General features: G+C 43.1%; 1 protein-coding gene across 9 annotated transcripts in view; it reads right to left on the reverse strand.

Annotated features, from left to right (window-relative positions):
* Positions 1-21,433, reverse strand: part of FGFR2 (fibroblast growth factor receptor 2) — an 86,356-nt gene that overhangs the window by 50,781 nt on the left and 14,142 nt on the right. For 7 of the 9 annotated variants that reach the window (XM_065672400.1, XM_065672399.1, XM_065672402.1 and 4 more), the window contains 4 exons: positions 15,112-15,378; positions 14,292-14,366; positions 6,784-6,953; positions 310-433 (listed from right to left, as the gene is read on the reverse strand). In XM_065672400.1, the coding sequence (XP_065528472.1) occupies positions 310-433; positions 6,784-6,953; positions 14,292-14,366; positions 15,112-15,378 (636 nt within the window). The remainder of the gene's footprint in view (positions 1-309; positions 434-6,783; positions 6,954-14,291; positions 14,367-15,111; positions 15,379-21,433) is intronic. The other 2 variants (XM_065672403.1, XM_065672401.1) reach the window with 1 other exon arrangement.

The raw sequence follows: 21,433 nt of genomic DNA on the forward strand, positions 1-21,433 counted from the left end.
TAATGATTAAAACTGCATCAGTATTTACTATTTGGTTGTCATGGTAAGCTTGTAGGTGGATCACACAAACAAGAATTCACTTGTACACATGGACATTACACCTTTGCAAGGTACGAGTAGATTAGTCCTACAGACAGGAGGCAGATGAACATATCCTTATGTACCACTTGGTTATGTAGTGAAATCTTCAGACTACTGCAAAATCATCTTCAAAATGAATGCGAAACGTATCAGCTTAGTTCTAAACGTTTTAACGGAGAAACTCATTAAGTTAAAACATAGCGTTACACGCGACAGAGCTTTACTTACCAACAACGTCGAGATGGTAAGTGTGGTTGATGGATCCGTACTGGTTTTCCACTATGCACGTATAATTTCCCTTGTCAGACGGGACCACACTCTCCATGATGAGACTCCAGTGCTGGTTGCGGACCTGGTGGGTTGTAACCAGAGAGACTGGTGACTTCACTGCATAGTCTCACCCTCTGTCCCCTCCAAAAGATCTGTTTCCTGAACAGTTAACCTTTTGTAATCCATGATTAAGAACCTATTCTGTGCTCATCTGACTGTTCTGGACAGTGAAATACTTTAGCTATGCCTGGTCTGGTACAGGACAGCTGCAGCAGTGAAAGCTTTCACACATTCTGCTATAAATTCACCTTGTCCCTGATCTGAGCACTGCAGACCTCGATGCATACTCAGTCCTACCAGGCTTAAAAGGATGGCTCCAATTAGCAGCAGTCATCTTACCAGGCTTTACCTCTCAATCCACTCTAAAGTGAATTCATACCCTCAGGACATTTCCCATCCGTCTCAAAACAATCATCTGATAATATTAACTACCCACCAGCAATACAGGATGGATATTATCCCCTAACATCAAATCTCTGTCTTTCTAGTAGCTCAGCAAGGGTTTTGGAGAAACGAAGTACCAAAGGGCAATGTTTGGGATCCCTCCCACAGACAGAGGAGTGGCAACACCTCTCTCGTGGTACCCCAGGGCAGCAAAAGAAATTAAGATGCTGCTTCCAGAAAAATGCCTGAAGAAAATCCTCATGGAAACAGAGAATAAGGATATACATTTATTGCATACAATCCTTCTCAGACAGCATGTATTAAAGGTGCTGATTCTGTTCCCATTTAAACTCAACAGGAGCATTGGCACTGGTCTTGCAGAAAATAGGATCCAGCCCAATACTGGAAGGATATAGAGTCATCCGGTACACATATATATTTCCTGCATCATAAATTGGCTCCCAAAATGACCTTTTGCTGGCTATCCACTAATCCCTTGTTTTAGCATTACATTTTTGACAAAGCACTCAAAAATCTTAACATAAAGTAGCCGTAACATACAACTTTGAAACTGCAAAGTACTTTAGTTTAGTGAATGGAATAAAATCCAATCTGGTACAGTCATTTTAATCAGCAAAATGGAAAGTAGCAATTCAGCGCAGTACACCAGAAGAATTTATGGACCAGCAACACTTCCAGTAACTATACCTTCTTAAAACATCATTACAACTATAGGTCTGAAATCCTGCTTCGTGAATGACTATTGTGGAGGTCCCTATCCAGCAGGAAAAGGCTGCACAGGGCCCTATCCCCAGTCCAAAGAGCTTAGCCCTCATACTTGCTGGAGGAAAAATGGTTTCAGTTCCGATCTTGGAAGAAGAGTCCTCTCTGTAAGGGGCTCCTGGTTTTCATAGTGCCTCCAGCTATTAATTAGCTCTTTAGCTACATTATATTATTATTGTCCAGTTATGCTGTATTGATTTATTTTCTTTCCACACTATCAAGAACTACAAAGCAATTTTATAAAGCTAGAAAGAGTTTTAGTGTTACTGTGCTGTTATTCTGCTATGCAACCTTGAAAGTCAAAGTTTGGGTCAGGAAGAATTACTGCCGTAAACCACTGGAATATAACAAATACAACAGCTACATAATTTTACTATTTTACTTCCTTGCAAGCTATTTTGATGGAGATTTGGTCAAAGTGACCTGAACTTTTTGACACTACAAGTTACATCACGCTTCTCAGAATCAGAGCAAGGGTTTTTAACTAATCTGACTGCAAAACAGGAAGAACAAATCATGGCTGCATGGAAGTTAAAGCAGCATAAAAATTCCAAACAAGCTGTAACTAATTAGTTTGATAGGAAAACACAAGAAATTGTTTAGCATCCAATAAGAAAACATAACTAACTTACACCCACAAGCGGATATACTGGATGGCAATATCAAAAAGTATTTGTGCAATTTCCCTTCTTGTAACTCCAATAAGAGGAGATAATATCTTTATCGTAAAACGACAGCTTGAGACTCTTCAGTTTAAGCTAAACAACTGCTGTAGAGGCCCAAAGCACATAAGACATATTGTCACATAAATGGATTTATGACATGGATCTGGATTCAACTAGATCCAGCTTGTTGGCTTAGCACTTTCTGGTTACAAGTGCAGCATTGAATGGCCAGAAAAAGTCCCCTTTGCTGTGGATGACAACATCTTCTCCCATTGAAGACTCCAAATTCAACCTTTCATTCTCAGACATGCAATGGTCGTGCCACATCCCTTGCAACCAACACCATGATCATACAGTCTTTGTTAACATAGTCTTTTCAAGTAACGTGTTGTCACTCCCTAGCCCCAACGAAGCCTGTCCTTGGGGAGTAAAACTAGAGCCATTACAGACAACCAGCACCAAAATCACAGAATCATAGAAACACCTAGTTTGGAAAAGACCTTTAACATCATCAAGTCCAAGTCCATTAACCCAGGACTGCCAAACAAAACAAAACCAACCCCACTGTTATGACTGAAATTGCAAATAGATGGTCTCTTTGGTAATGCAGGTTAAAGCCATTAGCTCCCTCCTGGTTGCTCACTAGGGCCCTTCTAACTGAAGACACCAGTGCTACAGCTCTCCAAATATTCCCTAATAAGTTTCCAGGGATAATACCAACAGGGTCCATTTAAGCTGTTTAACTAGATGACTTGAGCTTATCTGGCAGACAGAACATAATAGGGAGCTCGCATGCACTAATCCACTGGGAAAAAAAAACACGAGAGCAGCAACAAGCCGCTGAAAGCAGGAGTATCCTCGGCAGGCCTACAGGGTCCACAAAAGGATGAGTCTACAGACACATTCAAAAACCTTTCAGTTCTTCAACCTGACTAGCTCCTTGCCAGCTATTATTTCTACTATTTTATTCCCAGAAACCTTAAATCGAGTTCTTTTCAAAATCCTGGAGAATCTACTCCATTACCTGGTCTTCAGAGTATCCCTCTCTATTTACCATTGCCTCTTCTTGACATAGGGGAATTATTTCCTGTGAAAGTAGTGAGGTGCTGGCACAGGGTGCCCAGAGAAGCTGTGGCTGCCCCATCCCTGGCAGTGCTCAAGGCCAGGTTGGACACAGGGGCTTGGAGCAAGCTGCTCCAGTGGAAGGTGTCCCTGCCCATGGCCAGGGGTTGGAACTGGATGAGCTTTAAGGCCCTCCCAACACAAACCATTCTACGATCGTGTAAAAATGTGATTCCCCACAAAATCAGCTCAGGCAGAGAGAACAAATGCAGAACGTCCATGCAAAAGCCATAGGCTTTTACAGTTCCTATAGAGTCAGAACTCTTTCTTTACTCTGTATTTACCTGTCTGAATCTAAATGTGTTTAAGACAACTGTAGTGATGAACTTTATCAAAATGCATATGTGAAAACACACACCTGTTAATGCTTAAACCGTACCAACTGATAGAAGTACATTTGCTTTCCGGGTGGTGTATAGAAAAGTAAAGGCTCCTGTGGTCTGTCACAGAGGATGTAGATTATTCACTCAAAGAAATTATAAAATGCCTTTAACTGCACAAGCAAGAGCTATCATCACTTTAGAGGCAGATATAAAAACACAACTATAAAGGATTTAGACATCCAATAATTGATTTTTTTGTCAGAATTTTGTGTATACCTTGAAAAATCATTGAAGGTTCAAATTTGAAATTCACCACCCAGAATTAGTCACAGGGGAGGAATTTCACTCTGGAAGCTATCTTGGCCAGCACATACACCCTCCTGCTAGGCTGACTGAGTGCAAATTGACTCAAGATATTCCCCAGTCTGAAGGACAAAGTGCTACAGGCCACTATCTGATTGTGATAAAGAGCATACAAAGAAGAGATTTCTTAGCTCAAGGCAGCAGGAGAGAGGTGGCTGCAGGATTAGTGGAAATCTTAATGCTTTCCTTATTTTTACGTTGCTCTTAAAGTCTTCAAGGGATGATTGCCTCTTCCGAAAAGGACAGCTGGTGTTACATCAGCTGGTGATGGCAGATATGGCCAAGGTTGGTTCCAGCTATTCTATTTGCTCAAAGTGTTACGGAGAGTTCCAACAGAAATGCTTTACACGTAGCAATGCTCAGATTCAAGACAAGCTATCATACAAGAATTATCTTGAGTTGCTATGATATCTGGCTGAAAACAAACCAGTTCTGAGGATTCCTTCATTACAAGTTTGTCAGTAAAGACATGCAATACAAGAAAATACAATTCTCTCTTTATTCCATGATAATTTCGGATAAACCCACAACGACCTCAACCTGCCCCTCTACAACAAGAGAACACAGACTCCAGAAGCTCTGGAGGCCTCATTCTTTAATACCCATTCCCTGAAAACAAGCTTCCCTCTTAAAAAAGATGGTTACTTAAACCACCAATAGAAACCAGAATATACATAGATTTGGTGAGCAGAATGGCAATGATTAGTTTGGACTTGATGATCTTAAAGGTCTTTTCCAGCCTAGTTGATTCTATGATTCTCTAAGTAAATGCTACCAGATCATTTAACATTTGACGTATTTCTGAGCAACAAGAAAGTCTAAAATCCACAGCTGTGCCCCTTCTTTATTTGCCTCAGACTAAAGAGAGGTAAGAAGTTATGATTGAGAATTACAGGCACACACTTCGCTGATCCAGCTGGCTTTAGAAATAGGCATCTGTGGTTTCCTCCCAGAGTACATACATACCTAGGAAATTGTATACATTTAACACACACGAGCAAAAATCTAACTTGTGGCACTTAATAGGCACAGGTCTAAATGAGCTCACTCAGAATCCTAACACAAGCTTGCAGTGGCAGCACAGAGTCCCGCAAGGGCTGATTTACCCCATCAAAGATCACCCTCCCAAACCAGACATCAGGTATCTTCATCCTTGCCTTCTCTAATACACATTTTCCTGCATGATTTTCAAGGATGATATCTCCATTTCCCCTTTGTGAGATATAAAGGGTTTAAATAATGCCCCAGTTAGTACTGAAACAGTTACTATTATTTTCCAAGACAGGATTAGTTTGGGGTTGGTGTTTGGGTTGTTTTTTAATTGCTTTCTTTTTGGTTTTAAAAAAGCACTGAGAAAGGTGAAAAGCACTGAATTGTAGCCAATTCGTTAACACTCCGCAGCGTTATGAAAGGCAGAAGGTGTTGCCAGGTGTACACTCATAAGCAACAGTAATTTATGGTGTAAGCAAACATAGATGGAAAAGTCTAGTTAGATAATTAGTGTTCATGCAGGGAGATTTTCTGGGCTCCACTCTGTGCTAACACAAATGTTGGAAAAATTGACACTTTCAACAGTAAATCCAGCTAGAGAGGAAAGGAGACTACGGCTTCTCCTCCTCTGCACTGGAAAACTTAGGGTTTTAGAACCAAGCAGGATCTGAGTCAACAGCACATGAAGAAATATACACCCTGGCTCCATCGGGGCATCACAAAATGTGGCACCCCAAAGATACTGCAGTTACTGGGGTAAGGCAGCAGTGAGGTACCCAAGACTCAGTCTTGAGCTTACTGTGTCATCTGGACAAAGTCAGTTAAATTCTGTCTTAATTAGCATTAGAAATTGCTCTGAACAAGTTCTAGGTTGGGGCTTGTAGCGTGACACAAAGCGACTAACTCATAACTTCTTGTCTTTGGAGAGAAGTTCTGAGGTGTCGGGTATGTGAGGAAGCCACTGGCAGAAGATCTGCCCAAGAAGTTAAGGTAACCCAGAAATGCAGGGCAGGATGGCAAGGGTAGTGCTTGAACAGCTATTTGCCATCAAAGTCACACACTCCCATTCTGTGCAAGGAGTGGGATGAGATGACCGAATCCTGACTTCTGACCTGACCTAGGCAGATACCGGGGGGTTAAAGGTCCATGCACTAACCCACAGAGCGAGATGGCCTCCCTAAACCTCTCTCTTAATCAGTAACCACCAATTTAGAATGAAACATCTAATCTAAGCTGCTTAAAATTCAAACAAACCCTTGCTAAGTAATTGCTGTTACTTTCCCCTCAAATTCTGCTTCCCATTTCAGTTTCACAGACCATAAACTCTATAGAAAATAACAACTTTTGACTTACAACCCTTCCTTTATTAAACTGCTTACTATCACCAGTGCGGATGGTCACGTTTTTAACAAAGCAGTCAAAAATGAATAGAGCAAAACAGTCTTACTCCACTTTGCAAAGTCAGTCTTCAGCTTTCCAAATAAGTCTCTATATATAATTCTTAGCTGCACTGCTATGCCAGAAGCCTGATTTTGACAAAAGTTATATATAGAGAGAGAATTAATGCTCAGTAACTGCCAAAGAAACCACCCACCCGTCCCCAGAAGAAAACAATTACTCTTTTTTTTCGCTTCTACATTTGATCCAAGTTTTCTGTTGACTTCAAGTTCAGTTTTGGTTTTGTTTTTTTTCACAGCCTTGGTCAATAAGAGAAATTGCAAAACCCCATTATGAGTTCTTACCTTATATCCACCAATGCGATGCTCTTGTTTAAACTCTTTCCCATTTTTCAGCCATCGCATGGTCGGTGTTGGGTTTCCCATCGCCGGACAACGAAACTTGACGGTGTTCGCCGCTGGCACCGCATGAAGTCTTTTCTCCATTTTGTCCGTATGTGTCCAGTAGGGTGCCCCTGTTACAAGGAAATACACCCAGAAACATCACTACTTGGAAACTGAGCTCCCTTTCCAACCCCTTCCATAAAGACATAAAGAGTTGCATGTATTTGTTTTAAGCATGGTTTGAGTACATGACTGGAAGTCATATTCTGCAAGTGTGGACCAGTTTTGCAAATGGCTCAGTCTGCAGCTTTGAGTATATCATTTATGACTAAATCCCAATAATTAACCACAGATATCCTTTGGTTTGTGTGTGCCAAGTAAGACAGAGGGACTGAGTTTTCAGTGACTCAAATGACGAGATACTTGACTTCAAGTTGAGTTACCGTGAGCGCTCAGCAAACTTTGAATTCTTTGACTTCAGCAGCAAAGCCAGACAGATCGAGTCAGAAGGGCTGTTGGAAGCATCAGCCTTAACCTCTCTCCATGTGTTAGAAGGGGGATAAACATGGCTACCTGCCTGGCAGCATGCTAAAACTTACACTGTACGATGGCAAGGCGAACTGTGTTGTTACTGTCACAGAAACCACTGAAATATATTTACAAATGGAATGTGTTTCTGAAATCTTAACCAAGGAGGAAGAAAATGAGCACACATGGATCAGGAAAACTCAGTAACAGCATTTATCATGTTTGCCGGGATTTCCCACTCTCGTGAACCTGTCAAAGCCCAAATTGAACAAGACCCACACCAAGGCATAAAATGAATACTTCTCTCAGCCTATATTTACTGAAGTGATCACTTTTAGTGGCTCCTAGCAAGGCTCTCCTGGCTCACTCACTCACTGCTTGCCATGCCCTGGCCCTGTATGTGCCCACACGAGGAGCCCAAGGAATACATGGGAAAAACCCCCTTTCAACCAAGTTCTCAATCACTTGTCCTGTACCAGCACAGGAAACACAGCAGAACAAAATGTACAACTACCCATCTGGTTTAACCCCCCAGGAAGCAAATCTGGATAGATACATCCATATACAAGGTTATCCCATGCTCTGGATCCATGCACCACTTTGGCTACATTGCACTGTCTTCAAGGCATTGCTTCAGTTGTCTCACCATAACAGGTATTTTTAAAAGTTAAAGATTCAGGATCTGTTTAATAGTAGGAAACATTAATTTCTTTTACAATGGAGTTTTCCTGAAGCAAATCAGATTAGTGTGGAATTTTTAGGACCAGAGGGGTCCAGAAAAATAAGTCCATTTCTCTGAGCCCTGTTTCATTTCCTTCATTAGCAGCCTAACACTCCACTATAAATAAACTCTTCCGTTCCTCAAATATTTATAGCAGTTCCTACAATCAGTGCAAACTCAGAAATCCTGCTACCCCCCTCTCTAAATAAAAATACAGCTGGATAGAAAATACAGGAATAAACCCTTTAACAACGTCTCAGTATAAAGGAAACATTCTAAAAGCAAGTCTTATAATGATGCTAAGAACGATAAGTGGGTTGGACTTCCCCCCCCCCGCCCCCGCCCCTGAAGTGGCAATTAGTGTTAAAATTAATGAAGTAGAAAAGCAAAGCAAATTTGTGCATGTAATCAAAGTAGAAAATCCGGTAACTATTGAAAACTGAACTGCAATACTAAGGACTTGTTACACAGACTGAAGCGAATTAGGGCTGCAAGGAAAATCACTGTTAACATTATTTGCTAAAACCAGGATCACATTAAAACAACAGAAGACTTTAAACAAAGCCAACCAAAGGAATTAACTACCACACGCAAAGACCTAATTACATTACAAGTATACCAGGAAAAGGGGGAATTACATGTTGGTACCGATATATTAAAAGGATTATTTTCTCTGGACTGCTAAAACTCTTGCACAAGGCAATGCAAGGTGACCACTACTGTGCCCTACCCACAGCTCCCACAAAGCCAAAGTAAACTGTGGCAGGTCAAAGCCAATCAACCACCCAAACCAGTTATATTGGTACCTCGGAGCAGAGCGCCCAGATTTCACCCTAAAAAGATAACGCTGACCCAGCAGTTTCTCAGCCAGCATGGTCACTTCTCATCACGTCTGTCACACACACCCCCTCCCACACGTATAGAGCACAAAGAGCCTGGGTACAGTCACTGGCAAGCACAGCCTCTGAAGCACAGGTTCCACAGCTCACCCATGGTGATGCTGTTCTGCAGGATGGACCAAGCTCTGGAGACGCTTCCAACACGGCATCAGAGTTGGTCAGGATCCAGCTACCAACAGTTCCCCAAACCAGACTGCTTCGTGTAGCCAGGTTTCTGCTGCATTATAGTGCAGCTCATCCTCGGGTTTTCTTGTATATAACCCTCTTCCATCAACCCTCACCCTTTAAAAAACTGCTCCTGGAAGAGGAGTGCTCCAATAAGAGTCATATCTGACAAATGCACAGGGAGAAAAAACTTTGCTCTCTGGAAGAGGTGAGAGCAGAGAAGAAGCCAGGAGGATGCAGGGAGGAACAAAGAGAAGCAGCTCAGTTCTGTGCCAGGGAGAGAAGGGGAAAGGAAACTCCCCGGGCTGAAACGACTCTGCTTGGAAAGCTTCCCCTCACACAATCCTCAGCATAATCTGCAATGCTCCCGAATTACAGGGGAGCTTGAAGGAAAACATGCGGACATCACATGTTGAAAACGCTTCAAGACATCCTACCATTTTTCACTAGGTAGTAGCAACGTATATTGGCAGCTCCTCAGTGTGTTTGAAGGGAAAAGAGAGAAAGGCAGCAACATCCGCAAACCGTAACGCTCGCCCTCATTTTGTGCTTTTATACAGTGATTAACGCACAGCATTTCTCTTTATAGATTAAATTAGCATAACCTAAAGGCACCTTTTACTGCTTTTATTTGTCCTGAGAGGAAAAACATCCAGATTCCCTAAAACCAATAACGAACATAGTTAATGATGATAGATCATTAATAGACAGATAATCTATCTATTAGGTAATAGATTAATAGATAATAGTGCCAGCTTCTCTCACAGCCTGCGCCCACCTCATCGCAGCTTTGCTAACAGGACAGGTGGAAGTAGGTAGCACCACTGTTAAAAGTTCACAGTTACAACAGTGCAGACTCCAGCCCATAGCAGTAACAAGCAGCAGGGGAACGGGTGGGAATTCCTGATTGCTTTTGGAGCTCTCATTAGTGGAGAAAATATCCTGCTGACCCACACTGCACTCCACTGCAAATACATTATATCTAATCAGGCAAATCTCCTGCATGTGAAATTGAAATTAGGCTGCCCAGGGGACTGCTTCACTTCAGGACTCTTTAATTTTCACTTGGACTTATCTGATACAAAGGAATACTACAGCAGTCAGCTCCAAGCCTGCCCTACGAGCTCCTCGACCAGGCAATAGCACACCTGAAACGACCACACCAACCCCCTCCAATGGTTTTAAGTCCTGTTGTATTTGACCTTTAATTAAGACACACTTTCTAGGCAACATCCTATTTTTGCTGCTCCCTTGAGTGGGTTTCCACTCTACAGGATTTGATGAATTTGAACCTTGTTTCATCCCTTCTGAAAGTCTTCAAGGCATGAAAAGAACAGCATGTGGATTGCATTTAGATACTTTTTGTTCTTGGTGCCAATTTACCATTGCTTGGCCCAGAAGAAATTGTTTAAAGGGCGATAAGGAAAAAAGTCCTAAAGCTTCCAGTCGCCTGACTAGAATTTAAGGCAGAATAGCAGCATCTCCAGGGCTATCCAGGGGTCTCCGGAATAAATCACTGTTGGTGGATCTCAGTGGACCACATCATGAGCTGTTGCCTTGCCAGCACCAAGTCAAGATTATAGAAATCCCTTAAATTAGGCCTACCTTTTAACAAGATGAGGCAACAAGTACCAACAATGTATTATCCTCCACTGCTGACAGCAGGAACTGAGGATGAGCAGCCCTTAGCTTTGCAAAAACAAGTCCCAGATCAAGGTCCTTGGAGGTGGCCCTCCAAAACCAAGCTAAGGCACCTCTTTAGGGCAACAAAGGGGAAAACCCGAGTTGCCAACAAACCCGTTTTTGTGGAAAGAGAGGACTATTTTGCAGTGGAACCAATCCTGCACCTTCCCCACAAGCACTAATCCCTTCAACAAAAGCTGGAAGTAATAAAAAGCTATTCAGGATGCAGTCTGGAACAAATCTACCACAGTGCTTTTTTTCAGACAGTTAAAGTATCTGTCAAGCTAAAAGGACACCAAACGCAGAGTGAAATCTGCTATGCATGCCTTGTGCTTATAAATACACACAAGGCAAATGGTCAAAGGCACATGTGTACACACGAGTGCCCTCCTCTCCTGAGGACGAATTGCTCCTCACAGCTACCGAGCCACTTACAGCCTCCACTGACTTCAAGGGCAGTTGTATTTTCTCGGCAGCCTTGAAAACGACACTAGATCTCCTCCATAGCCTCTCTGCTTGCATTGGAAAACCTTGGTCTCTGAAAAACATATCTGCAACTGAGGCAAAGAAAAAAAGCTTAAAGGAATACTTACCCTCATAAATGAAACCGCTCTAAAAAGGTTTGCTTTAAATATGCAGGAATGAGAATGCCAAGGTTCAGTTTCCTGTGGAAGGCACTACAGCCATTTCCTGCCTCATCACATCATAATTAACATGCCAGGACAGCTGGACTTTATCAGAATTGTTTCATCAAATAGCAACAACCTTTGAAGACTATGGCCTTTTGTTTCCATCAGTAAAGGCATAACCGGGCCAATTTCCATTGCTTATCCTTAATGATCGCAGCTGTAATTTGTATGTAAATTATCAGTGAAATCGGTTTAGATCTGCAAAGCTCAAACCACGGCTCAGGAAACACTTAAAGTCTTCTTCTCTTACAGAGCAGCAACCAGGGGCTCTTGTGAGATCGTGGACTTCCCCAGGCTCTGCCTCACATAGGCAGGAGAATGTGGTAAGGGGCATTTGAGCATCACACAACACTGCCTGCCCCATGGCACGCTCATGGTGGACCTTTGGCTACCCCTGAACTCCTTATTTGCCTTTTAATCTGTCTTGCAACACAGTGCCATAAATGAGAGGTGGCCTTCTGTACGCAATATAAAGCCTAGAAGAGGAGCACTGATGGGAAGGAACTCTTAGAAGATGCTAGTTGCACAAACTTCAGTGGTTTGCAAAAGCACCACACCAAGTCCCACCCCTAACTTTCATACAGCTCCAATCTTGCCAAATCACAACCCTCTTTCAGCAACGCTGCTTTAATCCAGCCGAGTTACTGTGATGCAACTTTTCATTGAAAGCAGACTACTTGCAGGGATGTGGTGCCACGCTTATTCTTCTGGTTCCAACTCTTCCCATCGAGCTCTCAGACATCAGGAGGAAGGCTGCACCCATCTGCAGCCTGTGAGAAGCCGCAGCAGTTTGCGGGCACCTTGTAAAAAGCAATCGCATGAGGATTTGTTTGTGCAACGCTCTGGTCGGGAGCAGTCTGTCTTCTTGATGTTTCCTCCCTTCTGCGCTGCAAGAGCTTGCACTCTTCCTGCCACCTGAAACGCTTGTGCGCTCACTCTCTAGAGGCATCTTTCACTTTGAGCAGCGAAAGTGTGACTGACCCCTGCGGAAGCGCACACTCCATTCCCCGACAGACGGATATTGTCAGTGGCCTTTCACCAGCTCCTGAACCAAGATTGATTAACAGTAGCTCACAAAGACACCTCGTAATACAAGACTGCCACTAGTGTTACACAAGATGCCACTGCCCAGAGAAGCTGATGCTATGCCCCAGTGTTCAAGGCCAGGTTGAATGGGGCTTGAACCACTGTGGTCTAGTGGAAGGTGTCCCTGCCCATGGCAGGGGGTTGGATGAGCTTTAAGGTCCCTTCCAACCCAAACCATTTTATAACCCTATGACTATGACCACTGGGTACTTCTCCCTGTTGCGCAACCATCTTACAAAGCATAGCTGCCTTGAGATCAGGTCCTTTTCATTTTTGTCTCTTCCAAAAGGCATTTGTGCTCACAATAAATCACCAAAGCATCAGCACAGATTAGAAGCACAATTGTCTTTGCTAACACACCGAGAACATTGCAAGCCCTTTTCTGACCAACCCCAAAAAAGCTCTAAAGTGGTAATAGACATAGGGATGTCTCCTAAAAAGACTTCCTATCCACGAGTCCTTTCCAGGGGACCACTAACATTGCCTGGGCTGGTGGGTTTTGCGTAGACAACTCCTTTTAAAAGCAGTGTCCCTTTCCCAAACTCGCCAATTATCTTTGCCACCGCATTCTTTGTCAGAGCAGCCTCCAGCTGCCTAATCTCAGCCACTTCAAGCTGCACCTGTGAATCAGACGGGGTTAATCACACTAACAGATGGCAGGGGCCAAACAGGCAGCTAACGACTTATATCATTTTAAATAGCATCTAATGTTTCACAGCTTCAGACCAGGGGCGGTCGTATACAACAGTAACTAACTAGGGGAGCTCAAGCCAGGCTTGTACTTTATCACACTTCAAGCATACAGTATAGCTGCCAGTTACTAATCAGGCTGACGAGCAAACATACTACCTGGCTACTGTGTTTGGTAACTAGCTGACATCTCTCATGAAGGATTTCTGTGTTCTGCGTGTTATTGACTTTACAAAGCACAGGCGATAGCAAGCTACCAGTCACTGAGGGGATTTTGCAGCAGCACATAGGGGCATAAGGAACCAATATGAATGTTACCTTCTTTTTTTTCTCCTTAGCAACTGTTCTATTTAGAGCCTATTAATAGCTTTCCAAATTCTCCAAAGGGACTGAAGTTTAACATTCAGATAGGTTTAAGACTCTTTTAGCCCATTTTCATCACACATAAGTAACACAAAATGTGGGTTTAGTGCTGGATTGCTTTCTATGCCACAAACCTCGAGGTCCTTTGCAGACAAAAGAACCTCATTGTCTCCAAACTCATTCTCCCAGGGGAGATTTCTGCCGAGATTAAGGATTGAAGGATTTGCCTCATTACAACTTAATTTTTAAAGTTTCCATACCACCTTTTAACAAAGTGAGCCGGATCTTTGGTTCTTCTGTTACATTTCAGCTTAGGTTGAGGGGAAGTTAGTTCATCTGCGAGAGTCTAAACCAGACAAAGACTGAACTTCAGTTCAGGAAGAAAGGAAACCGCAGAAACGCTAGCAAGAAAGGAGACAGAAAGTACAGACCAGTAAAGTTTAGGAGAATATTAGTTTATTTCTCTTTTTCTTTTTCCAAGATATGAATTATGTGAAACAGAAAATGGAGAAGGACAAAGAAACCGCTATTTGACAGCCCATGCAGTGAAGAATCAAGAAGCTCTGAAGGCAGGAGTGCGAAAGACGGGACATTATTTTCCACGTGGATCTTGCTAGTGACTTCTGGCAGTTGGCTGTTACTTACTCATCTGGTTGCTGTCATTCACAAAGTCCTCGGACCCATCGTTGTCATCTTCATCGTCCCCAGAGGAAAGAGCATCTGCACATTAAAAATAATCAAGTCTTTAAACCAGCCTATATTTTTTTTACAGACAAATAAACCAATATGCTACATCTTAAGATCATCTATCAGGAGAACAGATGTTACGTTGTATAGAAGCTACAGAAAAAGAAAATCCAGCCACAAAATGTGTGTTATTCTTACAAAATTCTAACAAAACTAGCTAATAATCCTGAAATGCTGCAAAGTTTCCATAGGGATCTTGCTGACTCCAAAAATCTCTTTCTACTTTTAATTCTTATTTTTCTTAGACATTCAGTTGAAAAGAACTAAGGGTCTCCAGAATTATTTATCCTTAAAGGATGAAGGACACCCCTTTTTCCTCTTCTGATGGGGGGGTTGGGGGGGCAGGGGGGCCAAAACACCCTGTATTCATTCTACTGGCATTATCATCGCCACAACTCTGTATAATTTCATCGTGTCATAGGGGCATAAAACAGAGAGCTATTCAGCACATTTTGATCATAGATTCACAGAATGGTTTGGGTTGGAAAAAACCTTAAAAGATCATCTAGTTCCAACACCCCCCACTACAGATCCTGTGAAATAAAAGGAAATACAGAGTTTATCTCACAGTCAGGACAAGGAGGAAAATACCTAAATAACTAGAGAACCCAGCTCAGCTTGCTGTGCCCAAGTGGGCTATTTCCCATTATAGCATAACGTGTCTTTATATCACATTTTACAGCGTCTACATGCAAAAACCTATGTTTAACTCACTCACCTGTAACATTTACAATGAAGTACAGAGTATCACTGTCTAGGGTCCTAACAGCAGTGCAAGCATAGAGGCCCGAATCTCTGGGTGTAGCATCCTTAATTTGTAAGTACTCCCCAATAATCACTGTCCTATTGTCGGGCCCCAGAGGGACCCCATCCTTAGTCCAACTGATCATGACGGCGTCTCTCAATTGACAGCGCAACTCAAGCGGCTCTCCTGGAAGTGCTGAGTATACATCTGGCTGAGAGATTTGGTATTTGGTTGGCGGCTCTGCGAAGGTGGGAGGAAAGGAGGAAAAGAAGAGAAAGGAAAGGAGAGAATTTCCAACACAAGTCAGTGAAGGCCCTTTTCATCCACAGAAATCAAGTTATGTTAAACAAAAAACTTTCATCCAAATCAGCCCAGCAATCTGCACTGAACCACTCACAGGCACGGAATAGCTTCATTGTCAAGAAGTTAACCACAAACAAAGCTCATTCCCTTTTGATCGGTGCCTCGACATGTGCCTTGTCCCGAGTGCCACGCAAAGGCACAACCCTTCTCACTAGCCACTGTGAGCAGCTCTAGGGAGATGAGCGCTGCTGAACCTGGGGTTTTGAGGAATTTGTAGGAGGGAGGAGGAGGTCAAGAAGCAAATTCAGGTTTATATCTTAGCATTTGGGTCTGCGATTCAAATTGAAACCTAACCTTTCCCCATCTGATTTTATAAGTTTGTTGTTTTCTTTTTCAACCTGAAAAGAGCTGTGTTGGAAGACAAGAATGCCCAAGCTCCCCCTCACTAACCTAATAAACATAATTTCCTATACACAGCATATATGATGCCCTTTATTTTATTCCCTGCAGCCTTCCCAAAGTCTCTACTTTTGCCTTCTACACCATCAGCTCTGCTCCCAGTGACAGTTAACTTTTTCCTTTAACTCATGCTTCATTTCTTATTTCACATCCTCAGATGTTCAGAAGTTCAGAATAAAATGGCTCATCCATCAGTTCCCTTTTATAACCAAATAACAAGAAGAATGTCAAACCACAGTCTTTTTCCAAAAGAAAAAACATCCTTGGAAAACTACATCCGCCTATAGTTACTAGAACTTTATCACCCCTTTTTCCAAGGCTGGCTCTTAGCAGGAGGGAGGGAACCACAGCCCCGGACACTAGGAACCATCTCCACAGCAGGATGCTCCAGATATAGGTACTGCTGTTGTAACTGGTTTCTCCCTACAACTACAGTATCCCCCTCCCTCTGGGCCTCACCAAGGAACAGTAAATAGAGGAAAGAAGCATGAAACCATCTTCTGTTTGCTCCTGAGGAGGGTCACATCGCACAGAGAGCTGCTCACCAGCACACATCCTTCTTCCCATGCAGGCACCACTGTGTGCATATATAAATATACACACACCTTTCTGTTTGGGAGTCTGAGGGAGCATTAGAGTAGGTGACTCTTCAGTGCAAAACCTTGAGTCTAAGAATACTGAAACCCTGAAAGTCATGTGCCCTGTCCTTAGGGCATGGCGTTGGTCATTTCTTGTATCGCACTTCCAACAGAGAACTCCCAAACGAGCATCACATCTGAGCTACCCTGTGGACATGAGTCTGGAAATGCTGAAGCTCTGTCAGTAGTTTAGTTTTGGGTAGCCCTGTAAGGAGCATGTAAGTTGGACTCAATCATCCTTGTGGGTCCCTTCCAACTTGAGATAGCCTGTGATTCTATAAGTACCTTTCAACTTGAGATAGCCCGTGATTCTGTAAGTACCAGAAGTGGCCACCTCAGTGGGACACTCATGCATTTAAATATTGGGTTAAGCTGACATGCTTGAACGTGCCAGATTTCTTCTCCCACTCATCCTGGAATTATGTCATTTCAAGGAGTTCAGTGGGACTTTGAGTGAAAAACAGACCCAGGGATGTGCCCTTGCAAAACAAGCAGCTTCTTTTTCTCTAGAGAAAACATGCTTTCTTAAACAACAGATTTGACATACTCATCACACCAAGATGGTGACCAGAAGAAGTACATAAAACCACCTAAACGAGACCAATTACGGAGATCATAAAGATGCTTGGATTTAGGTTTTATAAGAAGGTCTCTAAACTTTCTAGCATGCAAAGTTCCATCTCAAAGTCTAGGACAAGCTCCAATACAGCTTTACACTCCTTATAAACTAACACAGTCTTGCTGATACAGTCACAAAGCCACAGATCTGCAATGCAGGTGCTTCACTGAGTACTACACTACGCTGTTTGGAACCTAAGCATGGGTTCCTTTCTGTATGTATTTTGTAACAGTATTGAGTATAGTTGAGTCTGCTTGGGATTTTATTTTAAAGTAGGATTCCTCTGTCAAATTAAAACAAAGAGAAAGAAAGGAGGGAGCTGAAGCCAAACAGTTAAATTACTTTGAAGTTTTTAAGACTCTTTGTAACGCTCTACCTGCAAAGCAAATGTCTTTAAAGGAGTTTACCCTGCGCCAACAATGTCCTGGAGTCTGAAAATTGTCTTTGTTTAAGCTTTGTAAAACTCCACCATGGGTGAACATAACTCAACACTCCTTTAAGTGCATTAGAGGTTTTTGCCAAAGAGGGCCAGGAAACTCACGGGATGCTCGCATAGGTTGCTGCATCCTCCTGGGCAGTTCAGTTGTTCACATACAATTAGAAGGTAATTTTCTACCTCCCATCCTTGATTCCATCTCTTTCAAAACTCCTATCCCCAAATGTACAATGAGTCTTTCAAACAAATGCAAATCCCAACTCAAGAGCAGTAATTTAGTTCAAAATTACAAAGAAAAAATGCCTTTTCCACAGAAAATCACTAGTATACTGAAGTTTCCAATAGGTATTAGCATTTGGTAGATATTATCCTCCTCCATTTCTTTCTCTCTAGAGTATCAGGGAAGACACAGCAAAGTGTTGTCATGAAATAATGAAGTCATGTTTGGAAATAGTGAGTTATTTCAGGTAAGCCTTTGTGTTGCCAAACTGGAATGTAGCAGCACTTAAGACTGTCACTTTTTATAATGTTTGCCTATAAACTCTTTCCAGTGTGGGTTTGAAATGGTGCCCAAAAGCAAACAGAGAACAGGTGGGATTCGGAGGCATGAGTCCGCCCATCAGCTTCAATGCAAAAATCAAGCAGTCTAAACTGTTAAAACACTCCCAACAGCACATAAACAACCTATGTGCAAAGTTAATTCTCATTCCAGGACACTGCACAAGCGTTTTTACGCTGGTCAGAAAATTAGGGCCAAGTTTTGAACGTGCATGCTGTAGCATCAAATCTATGGCTTCCCTAAGGCTGACATTAGGATTCTTTTCCTTACATCCACATCTTTTGAGCGTAACAGGGAAATAAGGCTGCAAGTTTGCTTGGCTCTCATTTGCATCCACCCTCCAGTGTTCTCAGCAGCAGCACCCTGAGTTTTCCCCTACTGAAAATAGTTACATGGGAGAAGGAGCAGATAGGCCTGAAGAGCCTACAGCACAAAACAAGGCTTGATGATCTAATATCAAACACATGCTCCTCCAGCCCTCTCCAAAGCTTTGCCTTGAAACTGCATCCTTCAGCCATCACCACAAGCCTTTAAAGCAGCCCTTCCCTGGGAGAGTTCTACAGAGCTGTGGGAAGGCAGCATGGGATTCACAGAAGGCTGGAATGGTTTGGGTTGGAAGGAGCCTTAAAAGTCATCCAGCTCCAGCCCCTGCCACAGGCAGGGACCCCTTCCACTGGAGCAGCTTGCTCCAAGCCTCTGTGTCCAACCTGGCCTTGAGCACTGCCAGGGACGGGGCAGCCACAGCTTCTCTGGGCACCCTGTGCCAGCGCCTCAGCACCCTCACAGGGAAGAGCTTCTGCCTAAGAGCTCATCTCAGTCTCCCCTCGGGCAGGTTCAAGCCATTCCCCTTGGCCTGTCCCTACAGGCCCTTGTCCCAAGCCCCTCTCCAGGTTTCCTGCAGCCCCTTTAGGCACAGGAGCTGCTCTGAGGTCTCCCCTTCAGGAGCCTTCTCTTCTCCAGGCTGAAGAAGGAATTCCTTTCTAAGAAAGTTCTCCTGCAAATCCTATAACTGTGGCATAGTTCCTACTGCAAAGGTGCATTACCTGATGTGCACAGCACCTGCCTATCACCCCTCAAAAAGCAAACAAGCCACAAAGGCACGTGCAAAATTTCTGATGATGTTCTCATAACACTGGTGGACAAGGGAGACCAAATTGGTTCTGCTACTGTCCTCTCCCAGCTACACCCTTGTTTGTAATAGTGGTGCACAGAATGTGTTTAAACTTTATAGGTGGAGTTGTTGAACAATACCACCATGGAAAACCAAGCTGCTCTTAAATAAACAAGATGTGAACGTTTTCTTTGCCTGCTCATACAGTCTCACAGCATGGTTTATGCCATCCAGCCATCAAATGGAGTAAATACTCTTTGTATAAAAGCCATGACCACAATAGAGGACTGGGGACATTATGAATGCTCTACTTCAGATTGTTATGAGATACGCAACTACATTCCAAATCATGTTTCTGTTCAAGATTCAGTCACTGAAACGAGAGATTTACACTTCCTTAGGTTTTAAGTTATTACTATTTGTCTCCATTTATTAAAATGTTAACAAAGAGCTGCTTATCTCAAGGCTCAAGGCATTTAGTTACTTAGTTACAGAGCCAAATAATTAAACAATCAGCTAATAGCTAACCCCAGCAAAGATTCTCACACAACTCCCCATAACACAAAAGCCTCAGACCCCATCAAGCCACTTTCTCTTCAAAAGGCTTTAGTAAATAACTAAACACTCACCATAGCGTGCCCAGAAGGGTCAACAGACCTGACCTGTCAGGAATCCAAGAGGTTCATTGCAAAACTGAATGTCCCCACAGGGAATGCCTAGCTGCCAACCACTGCCATTCCTCCTGCTTCTCCTACCCTTGTCTCCTGTTTTTCCTGCCATGGAGGAAAATCAAGCAAGACCACACTGGATGAGCAACATGGAATGGGGATGCCAAACCATGCCTGAAGCAGAATAGCCACGGGCACCATGACTTTGGGAGTCAAACACAAGCCTTTATGCTCTCCCCTGGGGGTAGCCTCAGCAGGATTGGGAAGCCCAGGTATCATCGGCCAGGCTTGCAACCTTCCCTCCTACCTCCCAGGTACAAACTGGTGGCCTTCTTCCTCAATTTAAGTTGGCAGGCTAACACTAAGAGCAGCTCCGTGTCTCCTTCTGACGATGGATGATAAACTCAAAAGAAACGGCCACCGGTTTAAAAATGCAAAGAGTCATTCTTGGCCACGGTGACCATCACCCATGAGCCAACAGCAAACCAAAGCCACAGAGGCTAAGCACGTCTCCTTATACAAAGGGGGACAAAACAGTACTGGCAAGTCATCCATCTGCTTCTCCAAAGTCACTGGATTCCTGCTGGCTTATTTGTACTGCACTTCCGCCAGCTAGCTGCCAGCTATGCCCAGCTCTGCCTCCGCCAGGCATAATCAGGAAGCCTCTGTTCTGATGAAAACCTTTCCTTTCCAAATCGCGACAGCTCCTGCTAGAACTGTGACACACCAAAGTTAAAAAGTATATATAAAAATACATAAAAATCCCTCATCACTGAACACCACTCCAAAGACCAGGAATCATTCTTCCTCCTCTACCATATAATGATGTGATGAAAAAGATTTAAGCCTTATAGCAAAACTTCATCAAACAAAAAGCATCAAAGGGATATCCATGACAGTTACAAACATTATGTGGCAGATTCTAAGTCTTCACAAGGCTTAAAACAAGCTCCCAAGCTGCTCTGTTTGAAAGCAGTGACTCCATAAACCATTAAGCACTAAACTGTATGAAATAAATTGAGGTATTTTTTCCTGGCACCTTTTTTAACCCTGTTATCCTTATTCTATAGAGACCCAGTCATCCGATGGGTACAAGAGACGAAACCAGAGGAACAGGAAGAATCCTTCTTCTCTGGAAGCAAACATTTGCAAAACGAAGTGTTGCCACATGCATTCCCAAGACTCACAAGAACAAGTGTAGAGCTTCCAGCCGCACCGACCTGCTAAAGCATGGACCTCCAACATCATGTCAACTCCTATTGAGTGTTACATATACTAAGATCATTAAAAAGAAGTGAATCTCCTCCAATTGAAACACTTGCCAATGTCATCATGGGCAAGGGAAAATGTTACACTGCACTAACTTGTTTTCCTAAGCTTTAAAGACTTAGAAAAATAAATAATTCTGGTGAGCAGGCAAAGAGTTTCACCACTTGCAGGACCCCCTGGCCAAGGAAAAAAAAGCTCTGCATATGCACCTAAAAGTCATCCCCATGTGATTA

The sequence above is a fragment of the Lathamus discolor genome, chromosome 3, assembly GCF_037157495.1.
Source record: "Lathamus discolor isolate bLatDis1 chromosome 3, bLatDis1.hap1, whole genome shotgun sequence".
Taxonomy (NCBI): domain Eukaryota; kingdom Metazoa; phylum Chordata; class Aves; order Psittaciformes; family Psittacidae; genus Lathamus; species Lathamus discolor.